Here is a 27,829-nt window from a genome sequence, read left to right on the forward strand (position 1 = left end):
AAACTTTAACCTTCTTAGCCTCTCTAAATTGTTTCTGCTGTGACTTATGCATTCGAGAACATTTTTGTCTCATTTATAGCCTCATTTCAAGATGCTATCAGAGCAAAAGCGGCCCACGTGGGCGATTTCACAAATTCTTCTCATAAAGCATCTTGGTAGAAGCGATTTTATACTATTTGCTCGAAACGTCAACTCAAATTATTTCTTCCAGACCAATCAGAGTAAAAGCGCGTCCACGAGGGCGCGATTTCAGAAATTCTTCTCAAATAACATCTTGCTTGAAGCGTTTTTTATACTATTTGCTCAGAAACGTCAACTTGAAATAATTTTTTCAGGACCTACTGTAGCAAAAACGCGTCCACGTGGGCGCGATTTAACAAATTCTTCTCATAAAGCATCCTGGTAGAAGCGATTTTATACTATTTGCTCAGAAACGTCAACTCGAAATTATTTCTTCCAGGACCAACTGTAGCAAAAGCGCATCCAGGAGGGCGCGATTTCACAAATTCTTCGCGTCTACGTAATTTAATTTTAATTAATTAATTTCTCTCCGAAGCCCTAAAAATCTAAAAAACCCTAAAAAACCTAACGTGGGAAACACCCCAAAATCGCGTCCACGTCAGCGTGCTTTGTTGACGTGGACACAAATCGCGCTTTGTTCCCATGTAAGCAAATCGCGCTGACGTGGACGCTATTTGCTGACATATCCCTTGACATCGCGCTGATGTGGACGGGATTTAGGGGAAAAGAGCCCATTTTTGTAAATAATAAAATACTGGGCCCATTTCGGTAAATTTAAAAAAAATTGGCTTTTTTTGATATTTTGGCCCTTTCAAGGGATAGAATTAGATTAATTATTATAGATATTTTTAGAAAGGGTTTGCGATTTGACACTTAAACTCTTCTATGAATAATTATTATAAATAATAGGATGTTGTGAAGATGATTGATTAAATTAAGATGTTATTTATAATAAATGTTTATGTATTAAAATAATTTAATTTTGGACTTAAAAGACCGTCTTTATCTAAAATATAGCTTCTGTCGCATGTATTTAATTTTACATGAGAAAAGTTATTAAAAGGTATCAAAATTTCCAACAAGCTTTATTATTTTATATTTATTAATTTTTCATTTTTTTATAAATAGTGTCTCATTATTTTAGTTTTACATCTATGTGAATCTTTTATTTTTTATTATATTCAAATTTACTTAATTTATTTTTAATAAATGTGATGTGACGTTATATCTTAATTTTTCTAAAATTTTATATCTAGTAGCATTTCTAATTTGGTTAAAATATGCTAGTAGTCCCTAAACTTCTATAGAATTTGAGATTTAATACTTATATTTTAACTTACCTCTTGTTGACAGTTTTCGTTAAAATTTATCAATTTAACATGTTTATTTTCTATCATCATATGCCATGTCACATGAGGGTAGCTTAATCAATATGTCAAATTGACAAATTTCGATAGAAAATACTTACTATTTTATGATTGAATTGGGATTTATAAATTAAAAAGTTGGAGGGCTTTATTATTAGTTTTAAACTACGGTGATTAAATCTCAAATTTTATCAAAGTATAAGGACTAATAAACATATTTTAACCTTTTAATTTATGCCAAACCGAGTAAATAAATATTAGAAATTCTATCACATACTATACACGTGGAAACCATGTATTTAGAACAAAAGTGTGCGTATAAAAATGTAAGGTTTGAAACTAATAACAACAAATATACCATACGTACAAAATTAAAATAAAAAAATAGTTTAAATTGTGAGTAAAAGGAAATTTCAATAAGTAAATTAAGAATATGAAATGCACTCAAATTGTTTATCATGATATTATCAATTTTGTTGAATTGGTATCGCGTTGACTTCTAACATCAACTCAATCAACGATAGTATTAATATATATATTCATAATGTACTTGTGTAATAACATTAAAATAATACTTTAAATAAAATATTTTATTAATACGGGTGATATGTCATTGATTCAAACATCAATATTTACAAATTTTATATTAATTTTTATTAAAAACGTAAAAGAATAAAAGTTAATTTACTTCTAATATATAAAAATAATTTAATAATTTCTCACCTAAATTACCAATAGAGATAGAGATAAACTGTTTATGATATAAAATAAATAAATAAAAAAAGTTGTCATCCACAATGAAAATACATCTTTGCACCAAACAGAAACTATGGAAATGACTAGCAAAGATTTTCTTTGCACCCCACTTCCCACAAAGATATTTCAAAATCGATATAATTTGGAATTATTAATACATCGAAAATTATATATATTTTTAGAGAAAAACATTAACATGTTAATACTTTAGTTCAACGGATGTGATGGTTGAATGGTATTATAAAAAAAAATCCCCATTTAGGATGTTTATATTGCATCGGACCCGGATTAAATTGTTTTTATTACAACTACATAACACAAGTACACGTCGTAAACATCAAATTTTGGGTGTGTGTTTCTTGTTTGGTATCATAAGAAAAGATAGTCTACTTTTTCACTTTCAATCAACTCATTATAACCTTTAATTCTTTTTTCTAACTTCTCATCAAATCCTCCATAAACAGGCTTTCATACCTCATTGTTGGTACAGTATTTGATGTAACAATATCTTAATATACTTGTTCAATTTTTTATTTTAAAATTTTCACTCAACTATACGTCTTGTTGATGTTTGTAATGAAGTAGTCTGTTTATGCAAGAAAAAGAATTGGTTTTTGTCTGAGCCCAATTTAATTGGATTCACTGTTCCAAACCCAAATCTTCGTTTATAATCTTTTCCAGCCCGTTAGTAAATCTTAGGTTAAAACCCAAATTTTGTAGGATCTAGCCGTTTCCCTTAAAAAACATCCTTAAACCCTTACCTGTATTGAATTTTAGTTAATTAATCTGCGAAAGAAAACAGGAAGAAGCAAAACGATGGATTCTGAAATTGATTCCACGAAAGAAGAGAAATTGAAGTCTCTTTTGGGTCAGCTTGAAGTAGAGTGTGGCATCTTCGAAAGAATTGTTTACAAGAACAAGAACCAGCATAGAAGGTCATCATATTTTCAGTATCTTTTAAAGGTTAGTTTTATTTCTTCTTATTTTGAATTTTTTTGGGGTTTTAGTTTTCTGGGGTTTTTTTGGATGGTGAGAAAGCTGAGAGAGCGAAAGAGGAGGAGATAAATTTATAGGAGTTTTGGGTTGTATATGGTTCTTTTTGTTAGAAAGGATAATGCCCAGTTTGAGAAAAGATGTTTGATTGCCGAGAAAGCTGAGGGAAGAGAAAAGGATATTATAACTATAAGCTCTGAACTTTTTCTATCTGTTGTTTTTTTAAAGAAGGAACGAGTTAAAATCCTTGTTTCCCAGGTGATGAGTTATATAACCAATTTAATACTCGAGAATTTATGTTAATTCTATTTTCTTCTTATGCGTGCCTAAATTTTCTTTTTTGTGTGAAATTAGGTAAGGAGGGACTTGAGATTGTTGAAATCTGCTAATTTGGAGGAATTAATAAGTTCCTGCTTTCTAGTTATCACTGGAATCAGACCTAAACAAAAGGTGCAACTTTTAGAAAGGTATGCATATTAACAGTTACTACATTTACATTTGATTGGTTTGAACTACATGTATTTGAATACTGGCTTTGGCTTCACAAGGACTGAGAAAAAAAGCAATGCATTTGTTTTCTATTGGTTGATGCAAATTCGCAGTAGCTTAGGGAGCCTAAAATCAAAAGGATTATTTATGCTGCAGCCGTGGATATGTAGGTTGTTATCTGTTTGTCTAATGCATCTTTTGGTATAGGAGGTGATGCAAGAATAAGTTGCAATATTGACTCATCTGACAATCAATCTTAAGCTTGAACTTTAATCATGTCATTTTCTATGATAAGATATTGATATGTATTTAGCGGAGACTAAATTTTGGAGTTCATTCATTTTGTTTGCTTTACAGTTTGAAGAGGAGAAAAAATGATGTTGGAAAACCTAATTTTATGGACCGACTTTTGGGGGCAGCACGCTTACTATCACAAGTACATATTTCGATCTCATTTCGTCCTCACACTGTATTGTTTGCTACTATCAGTTTCCTTGAAATTATTATCTTTTACTTTGCTAGCTTATTGATTTTCTTGCCTGACTTTGTCCTCAATCCAAAAATTTATTCCGATTCCTTTGGTCTTAGATTTATCATCTTTAGATTTCATTATTATTTTCATTTGCATTATTGTGCCTGTAGCCTTCTTGTCTATCTGTATGTTTATGTTGCATCTCAACTTACGTCTTTAATTCCCTTGTTTAGTGTTTTGGTTGTACTGGAAATATATAAAAAAAAAAAGAAGTTGACATAATAGTGTATATTATAAAAATTCAAATATTCTATTACCAGTCCCTGTTTAAGATTATCGTGTATTAATTCTTTGATGACTTTTATTAGTTTATATTTTTGGTATCTTTAAATTTGAGCAATACTACATCCTTGAGGCAGTTGGCTGGATGCAACTATCGAGGATTGTTGTGACCAAATAACTATGTAATTATGTGCATTCATCCTGCTTCCTGCTGCAGAATTTATATATGAATGGTTTCTGTGTTTCTCTTGCAGATTGTTGAGCCAATGTTGAGAGCAGCGACGTATCCTCTATCAGTTTCTTTTATTAAATTGGATAATACATAAGGATTGGGAGACTTTAAAATAGAGGTTGAAAGTTGACTTTAGATTTTGTTTTGTGTTAATAGGCTAGGTAGTGACTCATATATTGGTGAATCCTTAAAATACATGTACTAAAGCCATCGAAGAAATTCTATCATCTTTTGACTACCTTGACAATGTTATAGTGAGATATCTACTCTGGTAGCTCGCTCATTTTTTATGGGATTTTCTCTGACTGTTTTAGCTCTCCTTGCACGCCTTCGAGTTTTGGTTCAACAAGTAAGTTTAGAAACTTCCAATTGAATAGTTGAATTTTGTAGAAACAGTTATATACCCCATTTAGGTCATTATGTGACTGCATTAATTGAATTTACATGGTTAATGGACCTGTTTTAAGTAGCATGGAATTCAAACTTTATTTTCCTTTTTGCAGATATTACTTGATATGGTCCCAGTGTTCAACACCGCCTCTTCTCTCTCCCAAAAGAAGCAGTCCATTAAAATAACTCATCAAGGAATTGAGGTTGACCCATGGTTCATATTTGATAGATTCTTATGGTCCGGTTGCATAGAAGTGGTGCCTTAGCCTTTTTTACTTCACAATGATGCAGGTATATAGAGAGTTTTTTCCGAAAAAAGAGGACTTTGTCACCCTAGAGTGTGTCTGGAACATGGATAAGTTTGTATTGGTTGAGAGGACAAATAGATGTGAGATTGAAATGCAAGAAAGGGGCAATGATGGAGAAGTTTCAGCAGGAGGTAATGCAGTGCAGTATGAGACTATCGAGTCGTTTCTTGGAGGTAAAAACGTTCATCAACTAGACTCTTTACTAGGGTACCTTAATTGGATTAAGTCAATAATCTGATCCATCAAAATGTTGCTGAAAAAGTAGATGATGAACCAACTGCTGAGAAGGCTGATGCAGAAACATCACCTTGTATGAAAGTCTCTATAACCGGCATCACAATAGACCATGACGACGACAAGATGCAGGTTGAAAATGTTGCTGAAAAAGTAGACGGCACTGTTTTCGTAGAAAACAGTGAACTGAAAAATGTATCCCAAGCTCACTTGGTTGCAGACACCAGCACTTCTGCTATCTCTGATAGTTTTGAAGTGATGTCTAATGCGAGGAAAGTGGCTTTTGTATCTGTAAAAAGGCCAGCATCTTCACCAGCAAAGCCAACTGATCTTCCTTTAAGGGCTGGTCCATCAACAATGAATCCAACTGATCTTGCTTCAAAAGGAAGTGGAAGCAGCGGAGGTGACAAGACAGATGCATTTTATAGCTTGCTCACCCTTGGAAACCTCAATAATAGTCTCTTCGAATGATTGATCAATTCAACAAGCCATTCTTTCAGTTCGTTTTTGGTTAGTCTTGGTTTTACAAGAGGATAGTTAATTTGTACATATGACATTGGATTTTCGCAAATCAGAAAGTTCATTTATTTTCAGTTGAATTTGCAGCCCTTACATTGAGTCCTAGATTAGATATCAGCATTCAAAATTTTCACCTTTTATGCTAGCTCGTGATCAATATGAATGAAGCATTTAAACAGCTACCAATAAAATATAACATAAAAATGCATCAAAAAATTAATACATATTGGGTTTCTCATCATCATGATATGTTCTTTTAACATGTTGTGGAATTTAATCCAACATGCTGTCTATAGCAACTCTATGAGCTTTCATTGTTCAATCAATGGATAACAGGCTTCAGAGGATGTGCTCTAAGGTTTGACAAGTCAAGAGCAGAATCAAGCTCTTCATCTAGTTCACCAACAACACTTCTGCAATAATGAAAAGCATAAACTGCTAAGGAAGTCAACCAAGCTAACAACTGAAAATTTCAAATAATGAATAGAAAACGAAACTGAAAAGCAAAGTACATGTTGTCGCCTCTTATTATGTACAAACCCAATACAAGCTGCTGAACACCTTCCTGCAAATTTCAACTCGTAAATCATAGTAAAACTTTTCCAATTGAATAATATCATATGTAGGATGAAGAAAAGACGGGAAAGAAAGGATCAAATAGAGGCTAAGAAGTTGTTCATATGTATTTTAAATTATGATAAAGAAAACCCTCTTGCTTCTTCAATCAACTAGGTGCCAGTGGTTAAATGTATAAAATGAATTGAATAAGGGTACGAACCTTGGTGGAGTACACACGTTCATGAGATTCATCGAGAATGATATTTGTGGCCTGGTCAAAGCCTTTTAAGACTCCCTTTGCATTAGGGAGAGGAAAAAAAAAGGAGTAATGTTGCAAATTAGGATCTCATTGAAACTAAAATAGTTTAGAATTAAGCAAATAAAATTTTCTTCTTTCAAAAGGATAAAGAAATGCATAGCAAGAATTCCTTAACATACTACTATGTTGCGCCCATCATTCGTGATGACCGAGATTGTCTCTGTACATAAAGGAAGATGGTTCAGAGTTTGATAAATAGACAAAGACGATAAACAATGCCAACACACAATAACTTCGACAGAAAATGCTCATCAAGAAGATAAGGAATAGAGAAAGGGTTTGAAAGTTGAGGCGGATGCAGCCCCACTTTTTGTTTGCCTGTAGATGTTATGCTTATAACATTCCAAGAAACAAAGGGGTTATCACAGTCTGCTTACGATCTACAAGAGACTCAAGTCCAGGGCCAGTTGACATTTCAAAGCTCTGAAAAAGCAGTAAATGTGACTATCAATTATGCATGTCACATGGAAGAACTAAAAGGTCTGCATACAAAACAAAATATATCATTGAAAATCACATAGGGATAAATACTTCGTAATTCAAATACACATTGTAACTCTTCAAACTCTCACATTATAGACAGAATACTCCCAAGACTTAACTACCCATATGTCTCAATGCTATACTTCAAAAATACCTTTTTAGGATCATAGAGACAAATCCATTACTAGAGCCCTAAACAACTGGAATTCAATAATTTATAGGTTGTCACAATGTATCAAAGACATTTCTTCACAAACCAATTTTGTAGATATTCAATAAAATTTCTTCAATTGATTTTAACTCCAACTTTTGAACGTCTAATTTAAAAGTCCAATTCAGAAGCCAACCTACAATACTAAACAACAAAGACCCATTACTATACACAAACAAATTACAAACAAAACAAAACAAAAACAAGTGCTTTCGACGTCAACCCAGATTTCAAAATCACTCACTTCAATAAACCCAAGTCTCAAAATCCCATATTTCATCAGGTTAACAACTTAAAACTATAAAATCTATATTAAAAAAGTTTTACATTTAAGAACAAATAAGAAATCAATAAAGTGCAAATAAAAACAGAAATTTTAACAGAGAGAAGCTAAAACCTGAGTATGGAGAAGCTGAAGGGATCAGTTAGGAACCCGAATATTTTTCGGGTCGGGTTTCCAAAGTATGCCGGCTGGGTTAGGGCAGAGGGGGAAAAGAAAAGGGGGAAACAAACAAGAGCATTGAAAATAGTTAGTTTATAGGAGTGTTCATCTCCTATTTGGAAGGTAATGACGTGGCGTAATCTTTGTCGTAGGTTGCTTTTTAAGAATGACGTGGCATTTCATCTTGCTGTTAACAGGCCTAAAATGAATTCATGGGTTGTATTTTTTAAAATTTATTTTTGTTTTATTCGTATTGGGCTACTGGCTTCAAAAAAGACTATGAAAAATTAAATCATAAAAAAATTGAGAAAATATATATTTATTAGAAATTTATATAAAAAGGACACCTTTAAAATTTTATTAAATAATATTTTTTAAATATAATTGTTTAGACTGTGGGTTGATAAGCATTCTGAGTATATTAAAATATTTAAAATAAATATTAAAAAATATGTATATCAATTTTTAGAATTATTTATAAAATAAAAAATTCACTTTCACTACATCAAATATTCATCGTTAATATAAAAAAAATTGAATTGTCATGTTGATCAACTGAATCGTCAAAATCATGTAAAAAAATTGTATAGTTCAGTATATGTCATGGGACCTTATTTATATACGAAATGCAAAGGTTGGAGACTGACCCAACATCACAAATATCTCGTTTACAGATTTACTATGTTTTATTGCATGATGTTAACCATTATTAACTGTAAACATTAAACGTCCCCCTTTTCTAGATATTTTCAGAAGTTCCCAACAGTGAATTTAAATTGGAACTCAAGGGAAAAGAATAGCTGAAAAAGAAAGAAAAAAGTGAAAGCAGATTAAAGAGAGTTCAATTGGAACAACTTTTAGAGAAAGAGAGAGATTGTATTGAAGCATTATAAACAAAAAGTTAAGGGCTTAAAGGCAGATAACTATGGTGAATGCAATTCTTTATCATCAAACTTCACCACTGCTTCTCTTCCAATGTTGTTCATCCTCTCATCCTCCTCATATTCCCAGGTACCTTCAACTTCTCCCATTCTTCTTATTGATGGGTCTTTTCTTTTTTTATCTGGGTTTCGTTCATTTAGCTTTATTATAGGGTTTTTGATTGAAGTTTACTGGAAAGTGGAGAATTCATGAACGAGAAAAATGGTAGCTCGAATAGTGTGGAGAATTGGTGAAAATGCTGCTTGTTTTACTTGACATTTTGTTATTATGGATGAGGGCATTTGTGAACCTTTAAAGCGAGATGATCATAGCTTCATAATTATATATGGTTTAATAGCAGTTTTGGTATTGAGTTTGCATAGTAAAGGTTGGGGATAGGGTACTTCATTTTAGATGTTTCATGTGTCTTAATTGATGGGTTTTTAGATTTTTAGAAACCCATTAACATGCTCTAACATTTAACCCTTATCTTTGACATTTGACTGTGTTGCTATTACAGGGGATTGCCTGGAAAGCTGACATTAAATTTCTCTATCAAGAGCCCTCCTAATAAAGCTATTGCAAGTCATATTGTTTCAGGCCTTGCATCTTTGATATTTTTGTCTCAAACAAACCAGGTGAGGTAGTTGCCTTTTTTCTATTCCCAATGGTTTTGTCACTGTTTGATGAATTTATCCGAAGAGGTTTGTCTAATTGTTCGTCACTTTATAAGCTTCTTTTCTGTATGAAAAAGGCATCCCTGCATGTGGTAACACTATTAAGATTGTAAGAAATTCCAATATCCACTCAAATTAAGCTTCAAAGTTGTCTAGATGTTGGGATAAGTAATTTCCAATGCCCTCTATGTGGAAATCATAGCATTGCAGTACGGAGTGCTTTATGTTTTATACTTAATCGCCATTCGTTGGCAGGTTCTTGCAGCTGATTTATCTCATGACCCCAGCATCTGCCAGCTTGCAAGTGCCACGGATAATGAACTAACTCTACCCCTTGAAGAAGATTCTGGTGAAGGAAATGGGAAGCTAATGATGATGAGAGGGATGACAGCAAAGAACTTTGATCCTGTTAGATATTCTGGAAGGTGGTTCGAAGTAGCATCACTCAAACGCGGATTTGCAGGACAGGGTCAAGAAGACTGTCATTGCACTCAGGTAAACATTAAGGCTTTGTTGGTAGAGTGGAAAGAAAATTGGAAGGATAGAAAATTGAAGGGGTAGAAAAATAGAAAGATGGAAAAGATAAATTTTCTTTCCATAGGTGCCCTTGGTAGGGAAGATAAAATAAAACAATTGAAAAATATATAATTTGAACTAACACACACTTCTTCCATTTTCTCTCACATCATTCTACTTTAGAAGAATTGGTTTTAAGGCATCAGGATGGAAAATGACCACCCCTCCTATTTTCTTTCCAACCAAGCACACCCCAAATATATTTTCTTTACACTTATCCACTCCCTCCTCCCATCTCTCCACTTTTCCACCTAACCAAACACACCCTAAAAGTTAGATACATAACTGATTTTGTGACACTTTACTGATTTACTCCCATATTGAGAAACTCTGAGGATCCGCTATAATATATTTGTAGAGACTTAAGCTCATACTTGAGAGTCACTTTTTGTGGGAAACTGTAAAACTTTCGGGTCACTATACGGGTGCAGGTCTCCACAAATATTTTAATTTTACCTGCTATTGTTGTGACTGACAGAAGCTTGAACTATTTCAATCATCATAGGTTTCTTGAGTTTCACTTTACCATATGCAATTCAATGAATAAAAAATCAAACCGGATTTCAAGCTAGTTTTATCAGAACTGGAAACTAGTACTAGTTTCTTATCTCATCTTCATTACTGTTATAGATTTCATCCAGTCAAAACTTTTTTTGACTCCCAAACTTTGATTGCTAAAACCATACATGTTGTAATCAATTAATTTGCAGGGAGTTTATACATTCGACATGAAAACACCTGCTATACAGGTTGATACGTTTTGTGTTCATGGAGGGCCGGACGGGTATATTACCGGAATAAGAGGAAAGGTTCAATGCCTTTCAGATGAAGATTTGGTGAAGAATGAAACTGATTTAGAAAAGCAAGAGATGATTAAAGAGAAGTGCTACCTTCGTTTCCCTACATTGCCTTTCATCCCCAAAGAACCTTACGATGTGATTGCTACCGATTATGACAATTTCTCCCTTGTTTCAGGAGCAAAAGACACAAGTTTTATCCAGGTAAACATATAGCATATTTGATGAAGCATACATTAAATACTCATTACAGAACGGCTGTTTTTAAACACAGATATTAGATACGAGCATATCAAGGCAAAAGACTGATTTCTTGTTCAAATCATACAGAAATACAACAGTTGATTCAGAATCTGAATATTTCAGATATGTAAAACTGGTTCTTTGTGAATCTGGTATATTGTTTCAGATCTACTCAAGAACACCAAATCCGGGACATGAGTTCATAGAGAAGTACAAATCGTACTTGTCAAATTACGGATATGACCCAAGCAAAATCAAGGACACCCCACAAGATTGTCAAGTGATGTCCAACAGTCAGCTAGCTGCTATGATGTCCATGCCTGGGATGCAACAAGCTCTAACAAACGAATTCCCTGATCTTGAACTAAAGGCTCCTGTTGCATTTAACCCTTTTACGAGCGTATTTGACACTTTGAAGAAGCTGCTTGAGCTTTACTTCAAATAGATGTTCAAACTTCCATAAACACCATTTTATTTTCTGTATTTCAGAATGAAATTATACAGATGACAGGGTAAATCAGTAAAGTTATATCATCATTTGAGCTGGTAGTGGAAGTTTATCTAATTTATAGGCAGATTTAATACACGAAACACTAACTTTTTTCTCTCTATCCAACAATGTTCAAACTAGGTATAAACATACAAGACCAAGTTTTATATCAGTGATTAAAATAGATCGATTTGACCATGTCAAGCTTTTTGCACAGAGAAACCGAGAATGAAGTCTTTTATTTCTTCATTGACAGCCCTCTCAAGGGCAGTACGCCCATCTGCATCCTTGACATCATACTTAGCTCCAGCTCTCAACAGCTCTTCAATTTTTGGCTTGTCGCCTTCCGAGGCAGCCAGCATCAACAAAATGTCTACTGGGTGTATGTTTTGGTTCAAAAGAGCTTCCATCTTATCGTAGGAACCTTCGACAGCAAGCATCCCCATGTAGTTGAAGTACTGCAAAACAAATTAGCTCCATCAATGGAAGAAACAAAGAAAGCTTTCGTATACATACGTGTATGAAACAGTTCCTTAAAAAGAGTACTTATGTTCGAACAAACACGTACTCGGGCATGAATCTAGGGTACGATACTTCAACATATTCACAAGAGATTCATCTATTAACATCCACACATTTCCATTCTCTGGAGATGACATAATAATTAACAACCATTCAATAAGTTGATTAATTTTCAATCCTCTTGATATGTTTGTAATAATGTTATATCATCATGAAATCATCTCAAAAAATTTAAAAAGAAAATTGTTTTCTACCCTTCAATCTAGCATCCTCTATCTAAGTAGGTTCCTTTTCCAGGCAGGGAAAATGCTTGAATTCCCTGGCTCTTTTTCTTCATTACCAAACAACCAATAAGTAAAAACAAGAAAAAATAGCATTAAAAAGCTAAAAAGACCCATTCAGCAAACAATCTCACACTTTCTCTAACCTGGACAAATTGAACAAGAACAAGTTGTTCGACAAAGAAAAGCAAAGCTGCAAAAGTATAAAGCTTAAAGAACAACCTGCTCAACATCATCCCTGTCAAAATCATCCCTGCCCTGGCTGCCATAAATGCCAGCACCTTCAGCATCAACGCCGTTCTTACCAAACTTGAACCAGCATTGAGTTCTTGAACCATTAGAGGGTCCAATTCTTGAGGGCCTTGACCAAGATAGAGTTTTTTGAGAGCCCAGAAACTTGGAGCTGAGTTTTGGCAGAGATGGAAGAGAATTTACGGGTTTTGAAGTAAAGGGTATTTGAAAAGTACATGGGATTGAAGCCATTGATTCTTTTGATTTGTTCTTTTTGGTTCTGCGAGACAAGCGAAGTAAATGAAAGTGGTTCGTTTCACTTCAAGTTTCTATCCACTCATCGTCTTGGAGAAGAAATGTTTAATAGTGTGTTTTGTTTTGTTGCATATTATCTTGCACTAGTGTTCTTGGCCGTTGATTTGGTTGACTATTTTGACCTTCTATGAATAAAAGGCTTAGTGCTTAGTTTGCCTAGCTGTTATTTTATTTTATTCTTCTATACAATACCGGAGGCTGTTTTATATTTTAAATAAGAGCATAGATATGTTTTGAATTTATATATATTTTTATGAATTAAATCTATTTCTTTTACACAAATAATAACACTTCTTTTATTTTAATATTTTTTAATACTTAAACTATTATTTCATTATATATTTTAATCCATACGATTAGGGAAAAAAATTAGCACGTGAAGCTATTAAAATGAATCACATCACTTTCTTTTTTATTTTTTATATAATGTACATTATATCAATTAAAAAATAAAATATAACATATAATTTAATATTTATTTTTAAAATTTCAAAATATATAAATGTAAATTTTGAAAATTCAAAATTAAAAAATAGTTAATTTTTAAAAAATTACAAAAAACCTCAAATTTTAAAAATATATTCTAAAAATATGTAATAAATTTTATTTTATTTGCGAAACACCAAAACTATATAAAGCATTCTAAGAATTCAAAATAATAGACTCATAATTAAAAATTTGAAAAAGATTAACTTTGGAAAATTGAAAAAAAATTCTAGAAAAACTGAAATATTTAAAAAATTGCAAAAAAATATAATTTTATAGAAGAATTCGATTTTAAAAAAAAGTATATTAAAATTCAAAATAAAATTTGTGCAACGATGATCAACACCGGCGAAAGTCGATGGTATTTAAAAAAAATCTTAACGTTTTAAAATTATTTTTATATTTTTGAAATATTTCAATAAATTTCAATTTAAATGGTTAGAGACGTCACGTGGTATATTTTGAATTAAACAATACTAATTGATTTTTAACACTTTTATAAAAGTTGGGTTTAAGCTGGTAATATAGTCCAAGATCCAAATTGAGCATTAAGCCTAAATAAAAGTAAAAATAATTATTTAAAGTATAAAATTAAAGTATTTTAAAAATATATAAATATTTTATATTATTGAAAATAATATATTTAATTAATAATAATTTTTTAACACCCCGGAGTCAAGCCGAGATTTAATTCTAGTTGGAGTTTAAATTCTATGCCATAGAATGATTTATGTTACTCATTTAACTACTATTCATATAAAATCTATAAAACTTACCCTTCTAAACCCTCTTAACAAATATTTTAGTGATAGTATAAATTTTTTATATATTTATATGTGTAAAATTATATATTTAAAATATAAGTTTGTGTTTTAAAATAATATATAATAAATAATAAAATATAATGCTGAAAATTAATAATAACACATATGCAATATGTACCAAATAAATAAAAATTTTAAAAGAGTTTAAGAAATCGACGCTTATTTGATCCCAAATCCTACTATTTTAATCAGCAATTTATTTCCATCATTAATGATCTTCACTTAAAGACCATCAAGCTTTTAATTATGGTAATGAGAGTGTTAGAGTTGTGTACCCAAATTTTTGTTAAAAAAAAATACAAGTGGCAAGATAGGGGGATATGCGAGGGCAAAGGCCGCAGCCCACCACAACTTCGCAGTAAGCAAAGTACTAACGAAAAATGGTTACTAGGATCGATTTGTCCTTTTTTGAAAGTTGAGTGACTGAATTGAAATCAAGGTGACTGTTTTGTCAGCTGCATCAAAGTTGAGTGACTGTTGGTGTAATTTACCCTAATTTTAATATCATATTATTTCAATAATAAATTATTTATTTGTTATTATTTTAGTAGTTTGGGACTAGTTGAAATTGTTTCCATCGGAGAATTGAAGACAGGAAATATGGATATGCCTTTAACTAAATCATTTGAATCTGCTAAGGAACATTCCAGATTCCCCAATAAACAAAACCTGAGAACATAGACAAGAAATTTTGAGCCTATAGTTGCCATGTCCATAATTCTTGTCTTTTTCATCAACTTTTAAGGAGTAATAATCAAACAGATATCTAATTGGCAATACCAAGAAACTGTTCCATATATACACACACACATATGGAACTCTTTCCAAAACATAGAAGGATTGTTTCCAAGGTTTTTCCAACTATGGCCTTGACCATCAAGCAACAATTCTTCATAGCAGTACTAGTTCTTGCCTTCCCTTTATCAAAAATAAGTGGAGATCTTGATATTACCTCTGATTTTGTGGTTCCATTTGGAGTCAATGTCACTCTATTGGATGGAAACTTTTTCACCTATACTGGTATGAGGCCACTCATTACCTCTTATCCACCAACAAATTTCATTGTAACAAAAGCAACCATGGCTGAATTCCCTGCCCTTAATGGACAAAGTGATTCCTATGTTGTTTTACAGTACCCTGCTGGTTCAGTTAACCCTTTTCATACTCATCCTCGTGCAACTGAACTTTTGTTTCTCACCTATGGCATACTTGAAGTTGGATTTGTTGACACTACTAACAAGCTGTTCACTCAAAGACTTCAAGCTGGTGACATTTTTGTGTTCCCAAAGGGATTAGTCCACTATCAATTCAACTGTGCAGAGAATGATTCCGTGATCGCGGTTTCAACTTTGAGTATGTTAACAATAATATAAAGACTGTTATGGTTGTTAGTTTGTTATGAAGTCTGGTAATCAATTTGATATGCAGTTGGTTAAGAACAGTCACTCTTGTATCAGTATATAAACATAGTCAATGTATTCAATGAAGGAGATGAGAAAGTTTGAATGAAAATATTATTCTGTAGTTCATACATTTTCTACTTAGTACCTAATAACGCATTTTCTACTCAGTACCTAACATGGTATCAGTCGCTTAGTTCCTACTGCTTTTTATGGCTAATTCATAAGACTCCATATTTGTTGATCGTTTTACTCCATCTTTTTCTAGTTCACGATTGATTCAAGCTTTTCCTCGACAAACACAGTAAAATTAGATGAGAAAAACTTTGTGCAGTGGTAGTAACATATTAGACTAATTACAGAAGGACATGAGCTGCAAGGTTTTTTGGATGGTACTCTACCTGCTTCGCCTAGGTTTGTGGCATCTCCGGATGGTACACTGACTTCAAATCCAGATGCGATTGCCTTTCTTCAACAAGATAAGCTTTTAGCCTCTTGGCTCTTATCTACCATTAATGTGTCTCTGCTGTCTTCGTTTACTGCTGTTAAAATGGCGTGTGATATCTGGACTACTACCAATCAGCTGTTTGCTACCTCCACTGGTGCTAAAATTTCACGAATCAAACATGAGTTGTATTCACTAAAGAAAGGCACATTGCCTCCACTGGTTCAAAACACTTGTGCTCTGCTTGAGGCCTATGGATCTGTCGTTTTGGAGGCCGAAAAGGTAGAAGTGATCCTCGCTGGTTTTCCGTCTGATTTTGATACAGTATTAACCCTTGCCTCATTTTCGTTGGAGACACTTTCGTTTCAGCAATTGGTTAATGTGCTGCTGAAGTTTGAGTCTCGTCAGACATATGCGGTGTAAGACGTGCCGGTGCATGCGAATTTGGCTGAAGCTTTTCCGGTTGTGGCGGTGGCTGAGTCGGCTCTACGTCCTAGGTGTGGTGGTCGCTTCTCTTTTGGCTCACTTGGGCGCGGGTTTCGTCTTCGGGTGTAGTGTCAAATTTGCAATCGCTATGGTCATCTCGCTCAAAGGTGCTTCTATCGGTTCAACCGCGACTACAGCGGTCCGAGCGAGTCCACTCCGGCGAGGTTGAATCGTCAACGGTGCCATCGTCTTTTAGATATAGGGTTTCAACTTGGAGAAACCTTAATTGTATTGCTGGAGGTTGTACTTGGTCTACAGTTGGCCCGCAAATAGCTTATGGCCCATGCTTACAGTCACATAATTGGCGTGATTATGGGAGTAACTTGGACCGTGGTTTTGGGTATGGTATAGAGCGCGGTTTTGGGCCTTCGTTTGGGCGTGATGTGCAGCGTGAATTTGGGTGTAACTTGGGCCAACAACAGTTTGAGTCCACTGCTAGGGTGCCCAGGCCACCTATTTCAAGCTAGCCATTTAGGCTAAATAGTCATAGTGGGTCGCATAATGGACAGGTTAATGTTGTCCAACATTTTGCACAAAATTCATCTGAGCCCGTTGCTAATTATATGGGCTTTGATAGTTCTAGGCAACATAATATTTTCGAGGTTACGTGGCGGACTAAACCTCGTGCTCAAGTATTTGATTTTGACTCCTCATAGAGTGTTGGGCTACCCCGAATTCCTGATTTTTGTGCATCCAATTTTTCGACTGCCACACAGTATGATTCTAATTTTGATAACACTGATTCGTATGTTCCTGTGCAAGTAGGGACCCCATCCTAGCATCCAGATTCGGGGTCCACTCATCATGTCTGTAAGAATGCTTCTGGGTTAAATACAACAACTCCATATTCAGGTACTTCTTCTTTGGTTATGGGAAATGAAACTCCTGCTAAAATTTCATCTATTGGTAATACAGTTCTGCCTACAACAAAGAAGTTGTTACATCTGTCTAATGTCTTGTGTGTGCCCAGCATACAGAAGAATCTTATGTCAGTGTCTCAATTTTCTACTGACAATAATGTGTTTTTTGAATTTCATCCATCTTATTGTGTTATTAAGGACAACCAGACTCAGGAAACTTTGTTGCAGGGCCAAGTATGTTATGGTCTCTATCAGTTTTCATCAAATACGCCAGCTTCATCTGATTCTATTCTTGTTATTCACAATATTGGGGTTCAAGACTGTTCTTCTGCTGATGATGTTTTTACTCTGTGGCATAACAGACTTGGTCACCCTTCTGCTACGGTTGTTAAACATGTTCTTGATAAGTGTCGAATTGTTTCAAATAAAAAATGTCTTGATAATGTTTGTGTTGCTTGTTAAAAAGGGAAAGTACATAAATTGTCATTTTTACATTCTAATACCGAATATATGAAATTGTTTGAATTGGTTGTTTCTGATTTGTGGGGGCCCGCTTCTGTTGCTTGTGGGGGCAATCTGTATTATGTTTCATTTGTAGACATGTGTAGTAGGTTTACCTGGGTTTATTTGATTAAACGTAAGTCTCAAGCACTTGACTGTTTTCTTCAGTTTTAGAAAATAATTGTTACACAATTTGGAAAGAAAATTAAAAAGTTTTAGAGTAATTGGGGTGGTGCGTAGACCTGTCCACGGGCCGAGCGGCCCGGACCAGCCCGACGGCCCGTCCGAAATATGGGAGGGTTCGGGTAAAAATATAGGCCCGAAATATGGGCTTAGGCAAAAAATGAGGCCTGTTTAAGAAATGAGCTGCTCGGGCTCAACTTTTTGGCTGAGCAGGCCACCTTTTACCAATATAATAAATATATATTTTAATTTTAATTTTAATTTTAATTTTAAAATACTTTAAAAATATTTTTTTATTTTTTATTTTAAAATATTTTTTGTGTTTATTAAAAATCGGTAGGGTAAAGCTCGAGCTTATTATTTTTCCCGGGCTGGGCTTGGGCAAAATTTTAGGCCCATATTTTGGGTTGGGCCGGGCCCGGGCCTAAGAGTCGGGCCAAAATTTTTTCCGAGTTCGCCCGAACTGGCCTTACTGCTCGAACCTTGTTCGGCCGGCCCATGGACAGGTCTAGTGGTGAGTTTCGTGCTTTTACATTAATTCTTGCTAGTCATGGGATTTTTCATCGGGTTTCCTATCCACATACTTCAAAACAAAATGGGGTTGATGAGCGTAAACACATGCTGTAACACCCCAAACCCGGTCTAAATGTTATGATCGAATCTAGCGATGTCATATTGTAACATCCCTTACCCGTATTCGACACCGGAATAGGGTACGAGGCATTACTAGAAGACATACATTTGCATACGTATTAAACCAAGTTACAAAATTTTATCCGAATTAAAACTTTTAAATTATTAACGTGCTTTTATAATTCTTTACAACATATCCTCGAAATATTATATTCATAACAAATAGGGCCTACGAGACCCGATATTTACTCATGTAATTCAAAGCTTCATTTCCATTTCATTCAATTCACAATTTCTCATGTTCACAATTCAAATAAATTTCTCAATCCAATATGTATATTTCAATCATCTAAGAATATAATTCAAGTTACATGAACTTACTGGGCTAAATTACGTAAATACCAAAATTTAAGGATATTTTGGTAATTTTCTATTTTCCTTCAATTTCCACTCAATCTTGATATAAATTAATATTTCATTCAATTTATTAATTTAAATAATAAAACAATTCATTTCATGCAATTTGGTCACTTTTTGACATTTTTACAAATTTACCCTTAAAATATTACTTTTATTCAATTTAGTCCTTGAACCTAAAACATGCAAATTAGCCATTTTAATGAAAACTCATGCTAGTTGAATAATCATATATTTTCCTCCTCCTCCTATCCATTCCACATCCTTAATGTATATAACATGCTTATATGTAACATTATCTATAATTTCACTATTTATTTATTTGTCCATTCAAAATTGTCCACTTGAGTCATTGTCACAAAATTATTTATATCTTGAGCTATGTAACTCCGAATTGAGATCCATTGATTTTATCTAAAACTACACTCACATATCTTCTTACTATAAAATTTTCAGAATTTTTGGTTTAGCCAATAAGTACAGTTTATTCTTTAAATCATACCTATTCAGCCGTCTGATAGTTCTGACCCTTCTTCACTAAAAATTAATTATCTCCTAGTACAAGATTTGAATGATGTTTCTGTTTGTTTCTCTTGAAAATAGACTCATTCAAGATTTTAAACATATAAATTTAATCCCATAATTATTTTTATCCAATTTTTTATGATTTTCCAAAGTCAGAACAGGGGAACCCAAATTCATTCGACCTTGTCTCACATAATTTATTATATCACATGATTTACAATTTCATTACTTACACCGTTTCTTCTATGAGAAACTAGAATTAATAAGATTTAATTCAATATTTTTTCATCCTATAATTCGATTTCCATAATTTATGGTGATTTTTTGAAGTTAGCCTACTACTGCTATCCAAAACTGTTTTAGTGCAAAATGTTGATTACTAAGTTTATAACTTCCTTATTCATTTTCTCTATAATAATTTCCATCACTTTCTCTTATTTCCTTCACTAATATATCAATAAAATAAGACTTCATTTAAGAAAACTCTACTATAACATCATTTCCATGCTTTTTCAATAATAACAAACTTAAAAATATATTGAAATCTTGATGTTCTTACCTTGTCCTATTGATTTCAATTTTTAACTTGATTTTCTCTCTTCTCCAGCTTCTATTTCTTGAATCTAACTTGATATTCTAGCTCCCCATTGTCTCCTTGTTATATTTCTCTCTTGATGGATATGAAAATTCTTTTGATTTCTAAGTGAAAATGTTGAATTTTCGGTGAAAAGACCAAATTGTAAAGAAAACAAAGTTTCTTTCTTTCTTTTCTCTTCATACGTTGGATGCATGGGAAGAAGATGAAGATTCTTCATCTTTCCTTCCATATATATACTAAATAGAATAATAATAAAATAATAAAATATCATTTAAAAATCAAATTAAAATATTAGTAAACTAATATTTATTTAACTAATTAATCTAAAATATCACCAACATCATCATTGCCTTCTAGATTTCTCTCTCTTCTAATTGACTATTTTGCCCTTTGTAATCTTTAAAAATTCCATCCTTGAGTCATCACTTAATTTGGTAAAATTGTGATTTAGTCCCTCAAAATTATTCACCTTTTCAATTTGGTCCTAATTCATCCATTTTCTTAGTTTCTAGATTATTCCACCCTTAAAGTATTTACACTATTGGTCCTTCAAATTTTTTGTATTTACACTTTAACCCCTCAAAATTTGAGTATTTACTTTTGGGCAACAAAACTTTTCTCACTTTTGCAATTTAATCCTTTCTTAAATTAATATGTCATAATATACTTCTCAATGTTGACATAACTCAATATTACCTTTTTTTTATCACTTTATTTCCTTATTTTACTATATCAAAGATATTATCTTACTTTCTTACCGTAGTAATTTTCGGGATATTACACATGCATATTGTGGAAACTGGTCTTACACTTTTGGCTCAAGCTAATCTACCTATGGATTATTGGGGATATGCATTCTACAGTGCTGTTCATCTTATTAATCGTTTACGTACTTCGGTACTGAAAGGTCAGTCTCCGTATCAGAATCTGTATGGTCATGAGCCTACATATGATCACTTAAAGGTGTTTAGTTGTTGTTGTTTTCCGTACTTACATCCTTTTATGTCACACAAAATGGATTTTTGTTCTTAGCCATGTACGTTTCTGGGGTATAGCTCTCAACATAAGGGCTATCAATGTCTCACACCAGAGGGTAAGGTTGTTATTTCTTGTCATGTTGTGTTTGATGAATGTCGATTTCAGTTTCGCTCGCCTGCCCTATCTACTTTTCAGTCTTCTTCCAGTTCTCCTATCTATGTTCTTGTTGTTCGAACTTCTTCTGTTCAATCTACTATAGAAACCAGCAACACCACTGTCTTGTCACTGACGATTGTTTCTTTGCCTCCTACTCCAAACTGTTATTCTGACCGATCTGTTTTGGTTGAGTTGCCAACTATGTGTCATCCTAGTCAGTCAGTCTCAGTTGATTCGTCGGCTGAATTTGGGAACAATATAAGGGAGCGGTGTATTTCGAGTTCATCCACAGAAGCTAGTCTAGTCAATCAATCTAGTGTGTCTCCAATTATTTCTTCTCTTCCTGTAGGAAATACTCATGCTATGGTTACTCGGTCGAAGGCAAGAATTTTTAAGCAAATGCGTTGTCAATTGATGTTGTAGATTTTGATCCTCGACCTGTTGAAGAAGCTCTTGCTCATACGGAGTGGAAAAGCACTGTTCAAGCTGAATTTGATGCTTTAATGGCCAACTCTACCTGAGAACTGGTTTCTCTACCTCCTAGTCGAACAACAATTGGGTGCAAATGAATTTTCAAAATCAAGAAGAATCTTGATGGTTCAGTTAATCATCGGAAAGCACGGTTGGTAACAAAAAAATGTTCTCAAGTTCTTAGGTGTGACCTCAAAGAAACATTTAGCCCAGTAGTCAAACCTGCTACGATTCGAACCATTCTATCTGTTGCTGTATCTAATGGTTGGAACCTTCGTCAGGTTGATGTAAATAATGCTTTTTTAAATGGAGACCTGACTAATAAAGTATCCATGCAGCATCCTCTAGGATATGTTCAATATGGTCCAAATGGTGAGCCTTTGGTGTAACACCCCCTACTCGTATCCGTTGTCAGAATAGGGCACGAGGCATTACCGGAGTTTACTGAACATTTTCAATAATTCCGAATCATTTATTATTCATATTCTGAAAATAATCATAACGTCTCTCTATTGGGCTCTCGAAGCCCAAAACATTTATTAGGAACCTACTGGGATTAAATTGGAATCATAGGGAATTTTTTGCAGAATCCTAAATATATATATATATATATAGATTTTAGATTTTTTTTCTGAATTAGGTGTAGGGTTCATACGGGCGTATCACATAACAAATCTTTTCATAAGAAATTGCATAACTGAAACCTTTCCACTCTTTCATAAGCTCAATTATATTTTCATCTAAGCACTTAACATTCCAATGAACCTTATAATTAAACATATTACCATTCAACAGTAATTTGGCACTTGCCTAAACTTCAAGCAACAACATTGGTTAGCGTACTTTAATATTGACAAACTTATTTTCTCGCCATGTCTCACTTAAATTTATTACTCGTCTTAATACACATAATTTTCCTTGTATCAACGTATCAAAGATAGTCTCATATTTACATGTCATGATACATATCATTTTCTTGTTGTTTCTTCTTAAATATAAATTATTCAATTCAAGATGACAATATTTCATGTATCATAATTTTTTATAAGTTCAATGTATATTTATTCCAAGAGCAGTTCATAATCTTGAATATGCATAATTATCAGACAAGTTTCACATATATGTATTTTCCATGTCATATTTTAGTATATCAAATAATTATCATTTCTATGTATTTCAAGTTTAATTTCATGATTTTAAGTACTTATCATTTTCTATTTTTATCCCGTTGAATTTCTCGAAATTTCGATGGATTTTCAGGGGTACACTTTAGTATACAAATTCGGGTCCGTCAATTCATATTCATTGCGCACATTTTCCAATTCAGAGAGCACACTTCTGCGAACCTCATTTCTTACAATGGATTACTACCCGGCTAAATCCCGCAAGAGAGCATACTCCATGAACCTCATTTCTTACAATGGATTACTACCCGAGCTAAATCCTGTAATATAAAATCATAGAGTATTGTCGGGATTACCAGTCTAGGCTAAATCCTCTGCAATGACAATTACTCGAATGAGCTTGGATCTGAATTACCAGTCCAGGCTAAATTCGGACCCTAATTCGGATTACCCGTCCGGGCTAAATTCATTTTCCACATATTCTTCGGGAGGGTTATATCAAGATCACCCATCAGGGCTAGATCATTTTTACCGTCAATTCCTTTTCAGAGATCCATCGAATTTTCCTTCCACTCAACCGAGATTTTTTTTCCTTTTTATCAAATATATCAATGTTTCATCAATTTTCATACAATGAACATTCAAATCATATTCACATAAATAACATACATTTCAAGCATTTAAGAATATAATTCAAGTTATACGAACTTACCGGGCTAAATTACAGAAATATCAAAATTGAGGGACATTTTGGTAATTTTCCATTTTCTCAATTTCCACCCAAATCTTGATCTAAATTAATATTTCATTAAATTTATTAATTTAAATGATAAAACAATTAATTTCATGCAATTTGGTCATTTTGACATTTTACAAAATTACCCTTAAAATTTTACTTTTATTCGATTTAGTCCTGAACCTAAAACTTGTAAATTCGTTATTTTAAAATAAACTCATATTAGCTTAATATTCACATATATTATTTTTCCTCCTCCTCCACTCCATTCCACATCCTTGATATATATATTACCACTATTTACTTGTTTACTCATAACAAGTCGTTCACTTGAGTCATAGTCACTAAATTAATTATATCTTAAGCTACAGAACTCTGAATTGAGATACGTAAATTTTATATAATACTAGACTCAAATATATTCTTACCATAAAATTTTAAAATTTTTGGTTTAGCCAATAAGTACAGTTTATTCTTTAAAATCATCCCTGTTCTGCTGTCTAACAGTTTCGCCCCTTCTTCACTAAAAATTAATTATCTCCTTGTACAGAATTTAGATGATGTTTTCATTTGTTCCTTTTGAAAATAGACTTATTAATGATTCTAGGAATATAAATTATAACTCATAATTATTTTTGAACAATTTTAATGATTTTCCAAAGTTAGAACAGGGAACCCGAATTCATTCTGACCTTATCTCACAAAATTTATTATATCTAATAATTTACAATTCCATTGATTACGCTGTTTCTTCTATGAGAAACTAGACTTAATAAGATTTAATTTCATATTTTTTCATCCTCTAATTCAATTTCTGTTATTTATGGTGATTTTTCAAAGTTAACTTACTGTTGCTGTCCAAAACTATTTTAGTGCAAAATGTTGATTACTAAATTTATAACACCCTTATTCCCTTTCTCTATAGTATTTCCCATCACTTTCTCTTATTTTTCTTCACTAACATATCAAGAAGATAGAACCTTGTATAATAAAACCCTACATTAACATCAATTTCATACTTTTTTCAATAATATCAAACTCAAAAATATATTGAAATCTTGATGTTCTTACCTTGCTCTATTGATTTCAATATTTAACTTGATTTTCTCTCTCCTCCAGCCTCTTTTTCTTGAATCTAGCTTGATATTCTAGCTCCCCATAGTCTCATTATCAATTTTCTTTGTTGGTGGCTATGGAAATTTCTTTGAATTCTAAGTGAAAATGGTGAATTTTTTGTGAGAGGACCAAATTGTAAAGAAAGCACAACTTTCTTTCTTTCTCTCTTCTTCTCATGTTGATGCATGAAAAAATGGTGGGATGATGGCTTCCATTTTTTTTTCCACTTATATATATACACTAAATAAAATAATAAAATATCATTAAGAAAAAAAAATCAAATCAAAATATAATAAACTAATATTTATTTATTTAATCTAAAATATCTCCAACATTATCATTATTTTCTAGATTTCTCTCTCTTCTAATTAACCATTTTTCCCTTTAGATCTTCTAAAATTCCATCCTTGAGTCATCACTTAATTTGGTAAAATTACGATTTAGTCCCTCATAATTCTTCATCTATTCAATTTGGTCGCAATTCATCCATTTTCCTTAGTTTCTAGATTATTCCACCCTTAAAATATTTGCACTATTGATCCTTCAACTTTTTCATATTTACATTTTAACCCCTCAAAATTTGAGTATTTACTATTGGGTAACAAAATTTTTCTTACTTTTGCAATTTAATCCTTTCTTGAATTAATATGTCATAATATACTTCCCAATGTTGTCATAACTCAAAATTCTCCTTTTTGTCACTTTATTTCCTTACTATATCAAAAATAATATCTTACTGTAAAAAATTTTGGGGTATTACATTTGGTGTGTCGTCTGACGAAGGCTTTGTATGGTTTATGACGAGCTCCTTGTGCTTGGTTTGAAAAGTTGAAACAATTTCTTATCTCTACTGGTTTTGTCATGTCTAAAGCCGATGCTTCCTTGTTCGTTAAAGTTTCAAACAAGTCCATTATTTATATCTTGGTTTATGTGGATGATATTATTATTACTGGCAGTTCGACTGATGAAATTAGCTATTTTTTCAGCGACTACATACCGAGTTTTTTTCTAAAGGATATGGGTGAGCTTCATCATTTTTTAGGGATTGAAGTCAGTAGGTCCTCCACTGGCAGTCTGCACTTATGTCAACGCAAATACATTCGAGACCTTCTTGACAGGAGCTCTCTGACTAATGCTAAGAGTGTTCATATGCCGATGGGTAGTTCATCAACTTTGTCTAAGGATGAAGGTGATCGTCTTACAGATCCTACTGAATACAAAAGTCTAGTCGGTGCTCTTCAATATGTGGTTCTAACTCAGCCAGATATTACCTATGCTGTAAATCGTGTATGTCAGTTCATGCACGCACCTACTACGGATCATTTGATAGTCTTGAAATGTATCTTGAGATATTTACATGGTACCATTACTCAAGGGCTGATTTTTAGCCGATCTGACAGACTATCTTTGGTTGGGTATGCTGATGCCAACTGGGGACTTGATTTTGATGATCGTCAATCTACTACAGGGTTTTGTGTCTACTTCGGTCATACACTTGTTTCATGGTGTTGTAAGAAACAACAAGTTGTGTCATGCTCTACAACAGAGGCTGAATATCGAAGTCTAGTTGCAGCCTCTAGTGATATTACGTGGTTAGTTTCTCTGCTAACAGAGTTACAAATTAGTTCTACTAATCCCCCAACAGTTTGGTGTGACAATTCAAGTGCGGGTAGCTGTTACAGCTAATCCAGTATTACACTCTAAATTCAAACATGTTGAACTTGATCTGTTTTTTGTTCGCGAAAAAGTGGCTGATGGATCTCTTGTTGTCGGTGAAGTACCAGCGTGTGATCAAGTTGCAGATATTCTCACTAAACCTTTGTCTGTCTCGTTATTTGCTCGATTTCGAAGTTTGCTTCAAGTCTTACCTCTTGAGAAGCTGAGTGAATGTTAACAGTAATATAAATGTTATTATGGTTGTTAGTTTGTTATGAAGTCTGGTAATCAGTTTGATATGTAGTTGGTTAAGAATAGTCACTCTTGTATCAGTATATAAACATAGTCAATGTATTCAATCAAAGAGATGAGGAAGTTTGAATGAAAATATTATTCTGTAGTTCAAACATTTTCTACTTAGTATCTAATAACACATTTTCTACTCAGTAACTAACACGGTAGTGCAGCTGCTGGCACTATCTCGGTTCCTTTAATTGTTGGCAACAGGCATTGATGATAATATCTTAGCAAAGTCTTTAAAAACAGATGTTTACACAATTCAGAAGCTCAAAGCAGGGTTTGCACCTAATGTTTACACAATTCAGAAGCTCAAAGCAGGGTTTGCACCTAAGGCCTGAGATGGGGATTTTGAGCATTAACAATAATTCCACTTCTGGGGTTTTAAGATTTAATCGCATATGTATTTCTGGTATTTGTTGCAACATCAAGTAACATGTTATAGCATGAATCCCTAGTCTTCTTGAATTCCAAGTCTTAAGACAGTGAAAGTGCTTGGCCGCTTCAATTTATTTGCAGCAAAATAGAACAATTTTTAAATTAGGATTTGCAGTTCCAACTAAAAATTTCTATGGTTTCCTTGAATGGTTCAGTTATGAAACCAGGAGATAATCTATGGTCTGATTTCCTTTCGACAAGGTGTATTAAGATGATTTGAACCGATCCAGTTTTCATTTAAGAGATGATTAAAGACCAAAGATATCAAAATGAAGCAATTAATAAAACTCAAATATAGTGCCATTACATGATTACTGTATTTGTTTTTCTGCAATTCATTTTTGCCTATGGAAAATCATGGAGGCTTACT

The 27,829-nt window shown here is 33.1% G+C and overlaps 5 protein-coding genes across 9 annotated transcripts; 3 read left to right on the top strand and 2 right to left on the bottom strand.

The window, feature by feature from the left end:
- Positions 1-2,758: 2,758 nt before the first annotated feature.
- LOC105780452 (uncharacterized) lies at positions 2,759-6,137 on the top strand. The gene is made up of 8 exons (XM_012604811.2): positions 2,759-3,107; positions 3,492-3,604; positions 3,984-4,062; positions 4,635-4,663; positions 4,868-4,961; positions 5,116-5,205; positions 5,294-5,483; positions 5,576-6,137. Exons 1-8 carry the CDS (start codon positions 2,961-2,963, stop codon positions 6,013-6,015), a joined length of 1,182 nt encoding a protein of 393 aa, XP_012460265.1. The 5' UTR covers positions 2,759-2,960; the 3' UTR covers positions 6,016-6,137.
- Positions 6,138-6,222: 85 nt separating this feature from the next.
- Positions 6,223-8,160, bottom strand: LOC105780461 (sm-like protein LSM8). 4 transcript variants are annotated; one of them, XM_012604824.2, is made up of 6 exons: positions 8,032-8,160; positions 7,318-7,363; positions 7,060-7,100; positions 6,842-6,916; positions 6,576-6,628; positions 6,223-6,476 (listed from the first exon to the last, which is right to left on the bottom strand). In XM_012604824.2, the coding sequence occupies exons 2-6, from the start codon at positions 7,352-7,354 to the stop codon at positions 6,386-6,388; spliced, it is 297 nt and encodes a 98-aa protein (XP_012460278.1). In that variant the 5' UTR covers positions 7,355-7,363; positions 8,032-8,160; the 3' UTR covers positions 6,223-6,385. The 4 variants fall into 4 exon arrangements, with proteins under 4 accessions (XP_012460278.1, XP_052487248.1, XP_052487244.1 ...); XM_052631288.1 differs by having other exon boundaries at positions 6,223-6,498; XM_052631284.1 differs by having other exon boundaries at positions 6,561-6,628.
- A 648-nt stretch (positions 8,161-8,808) lies between these two features.
- Positions 8,809-11,839, top strand: LOC105780494 (hypothetical protein). 2 transcript variants are annotated; one of them, XM_052631294.1, is made up of 5 exons: positions 8,809-9,087; positions 9,518-9,635; positions 9,930-10,169; positions 10,961-11,251; positions 11,322-11,839. In XM_052631294.1, exons 1-5 carry the CDS (start codon positions 9,002-9,004, stop codon positions 11,733-11,735), a joined length of 1,149 nt encoding a protein of 382 aa, XP_052487254.1. In that variant the 5' UTR covers positions 8,809-9,001; the 3' UTR covers positions 11,736-11,839. The 2 variants fall into 2 exon arrangements, with proteins under 2 accessions (XP_052487254.1, XP_012460319.1); XM_012604865.2 differs by having other exon boundaries at positions 8,816-9,087; positions 11,457-11,839.
- Positions 11,804-13,167, bottom strand: LOC105780505 (protein LHCP TRANSLOCATION DEFECT). Its single transcript, XM_012604890.2, has 2 exons — positions 12,806-13,167; positions 11,804-12,238 (listed from the first exon to the last, which is right to left on the bottom strand). Exons 1-2 carry the CDS (start codon positions 13,064-13,066, stop codon positions 11,981-11,983), a joined length of 519 nt encoding a protein of 172 aa, XP_012460344.1. The 5' UTR covers positions 13,067-13,167; the 3' UTR covers positions 11,804-11,980.
- A 2,135-nt stretch (positions 13,168-15,302) lies between these two features.
- Positions 15,303-27,238, top strand: LOC105780499 (germin-like protein 9-3). Its single transcript, XM_012604879.2, has 2 exons — positions 15,303-15,796; positions 27,187-27,238. The coding sequence occupies exons 1-2, from the start codon at positions 15,303-15,305 to the stop codon at positions 27,236-27,238; spliced, it is 546 nt and encodes a 181-aa protein (XP_012460333.1).
- The last annotated feature ends 591 nt before the right edge of the window (positions 27,239-27,829 follow it).

Source organism: Gossypium raimondii, chromosome 1 (assembly GCF_025698545.1).
Source record: "Gossypium raimondii isolate GPD5lz chromosome 1, ASM2569854v1, whole genome shotgun sequence".
NCBI lineage: Eukaryota > Viridiplantae > Streptophyta > Magnoliopsida > Malvales > Malvaceae > Gossypium > Gossypium raimondii.

Excerpts from the sequence above, each read along its gene's own strand:
- LOC105780505 (XM_012604890.2), bottom strand. The coding sequence starts at position 13,066 with ATGGCTTCAATCCCATGTACTTTTCAAATACCCTTTACTTCAAAACCC. Across the intron at positions 12,239-12,805 it reads ACAGGGATGATGTTGAGCAG|TACTTCAACTACATGGGGAT; the intron begins GTTGTTCTTTAA and ends TTTGTTTTGCAG.
- LOC105780499 (XM_012604879.2), top strand. The coding sequence starts at position 15,303 with ATGGCCTTGACCATCAAGCAACAATTCTTCATAGCAGTACTAGTTCTT. Across the intron at positions 15,797-27,186 it reads GCGGTTTCAACTTTGAGTAT|TGCAGCTGCTGGCACTATCT; the intron begins GTTAACAATAAT and ends CTAACACGGTAG.
- LOC105780494 (XM_052631294.1), top strand. The coding sequence starts at position 9,002 with ATGGTGAATGCAATTCTTTATCATCAAACTTCACCACTGCTTCTCTTC. Across the intron at positions 9,088-9,517 it reads CATCCTCCTCATATTCCCAG|GGGATTGCCTGGAAAGCTGA; the intron begins GTACCTTCAACT and ends TTGCTATTACAG. Across the intron at positions 10,170-10,960 it reads AAGACTGTCATTGCACTCAG|GGAGTTTATACATTCGACAT; the intron begins GTAAACATTAAG and ends ATTAATTTGCAG.
- LOC105780452 (XM_012604811.2), top strand. The coding sequence starts at position 2,961 with ATGGATTCTGAAATTGATTCCACGAAAGAAGAGAAATTGAAGTCTCTT. Across the intron at positions 3,108-3,491 it reads ATTTTCAGTATCTTTTAAAG|GTAAGGAGGGACTTGAGATT; the intron begins GTTAGTTTTATT and ends GTGTGAAATTAG. Across the intron at positions 4,962-5,115 it reads TTCGAGTTTTGGTTCAACAA|ATATTACTTGATATGGTCCC; the intron begins GTAAGTTTAGAA and ends TCCTTTTTGCAG.
- LOC105780461 (XM_052631284.1), bottom strand. The coding sequence starts at position 7,354 with ATGTCAACTGGCCCTGGACTTGAGTCTCTTGTAGATC. Across the intron at positions 7,101-7,317 it reads ACTTGAGTCTCTTGTAGATC|AGACAATCTCGGTCATCACG; the intron begins GTAAGCAGACTG and ends CTTTATGTACAG. Across the intron at positions 6,917-7,059 it reads ATGATGGGCGCAACATAGTA|GGAGTCTTAAAAGGCTTTGA; the intron begins GTATGTTAAGGA and ends CCTAATGCAAAG.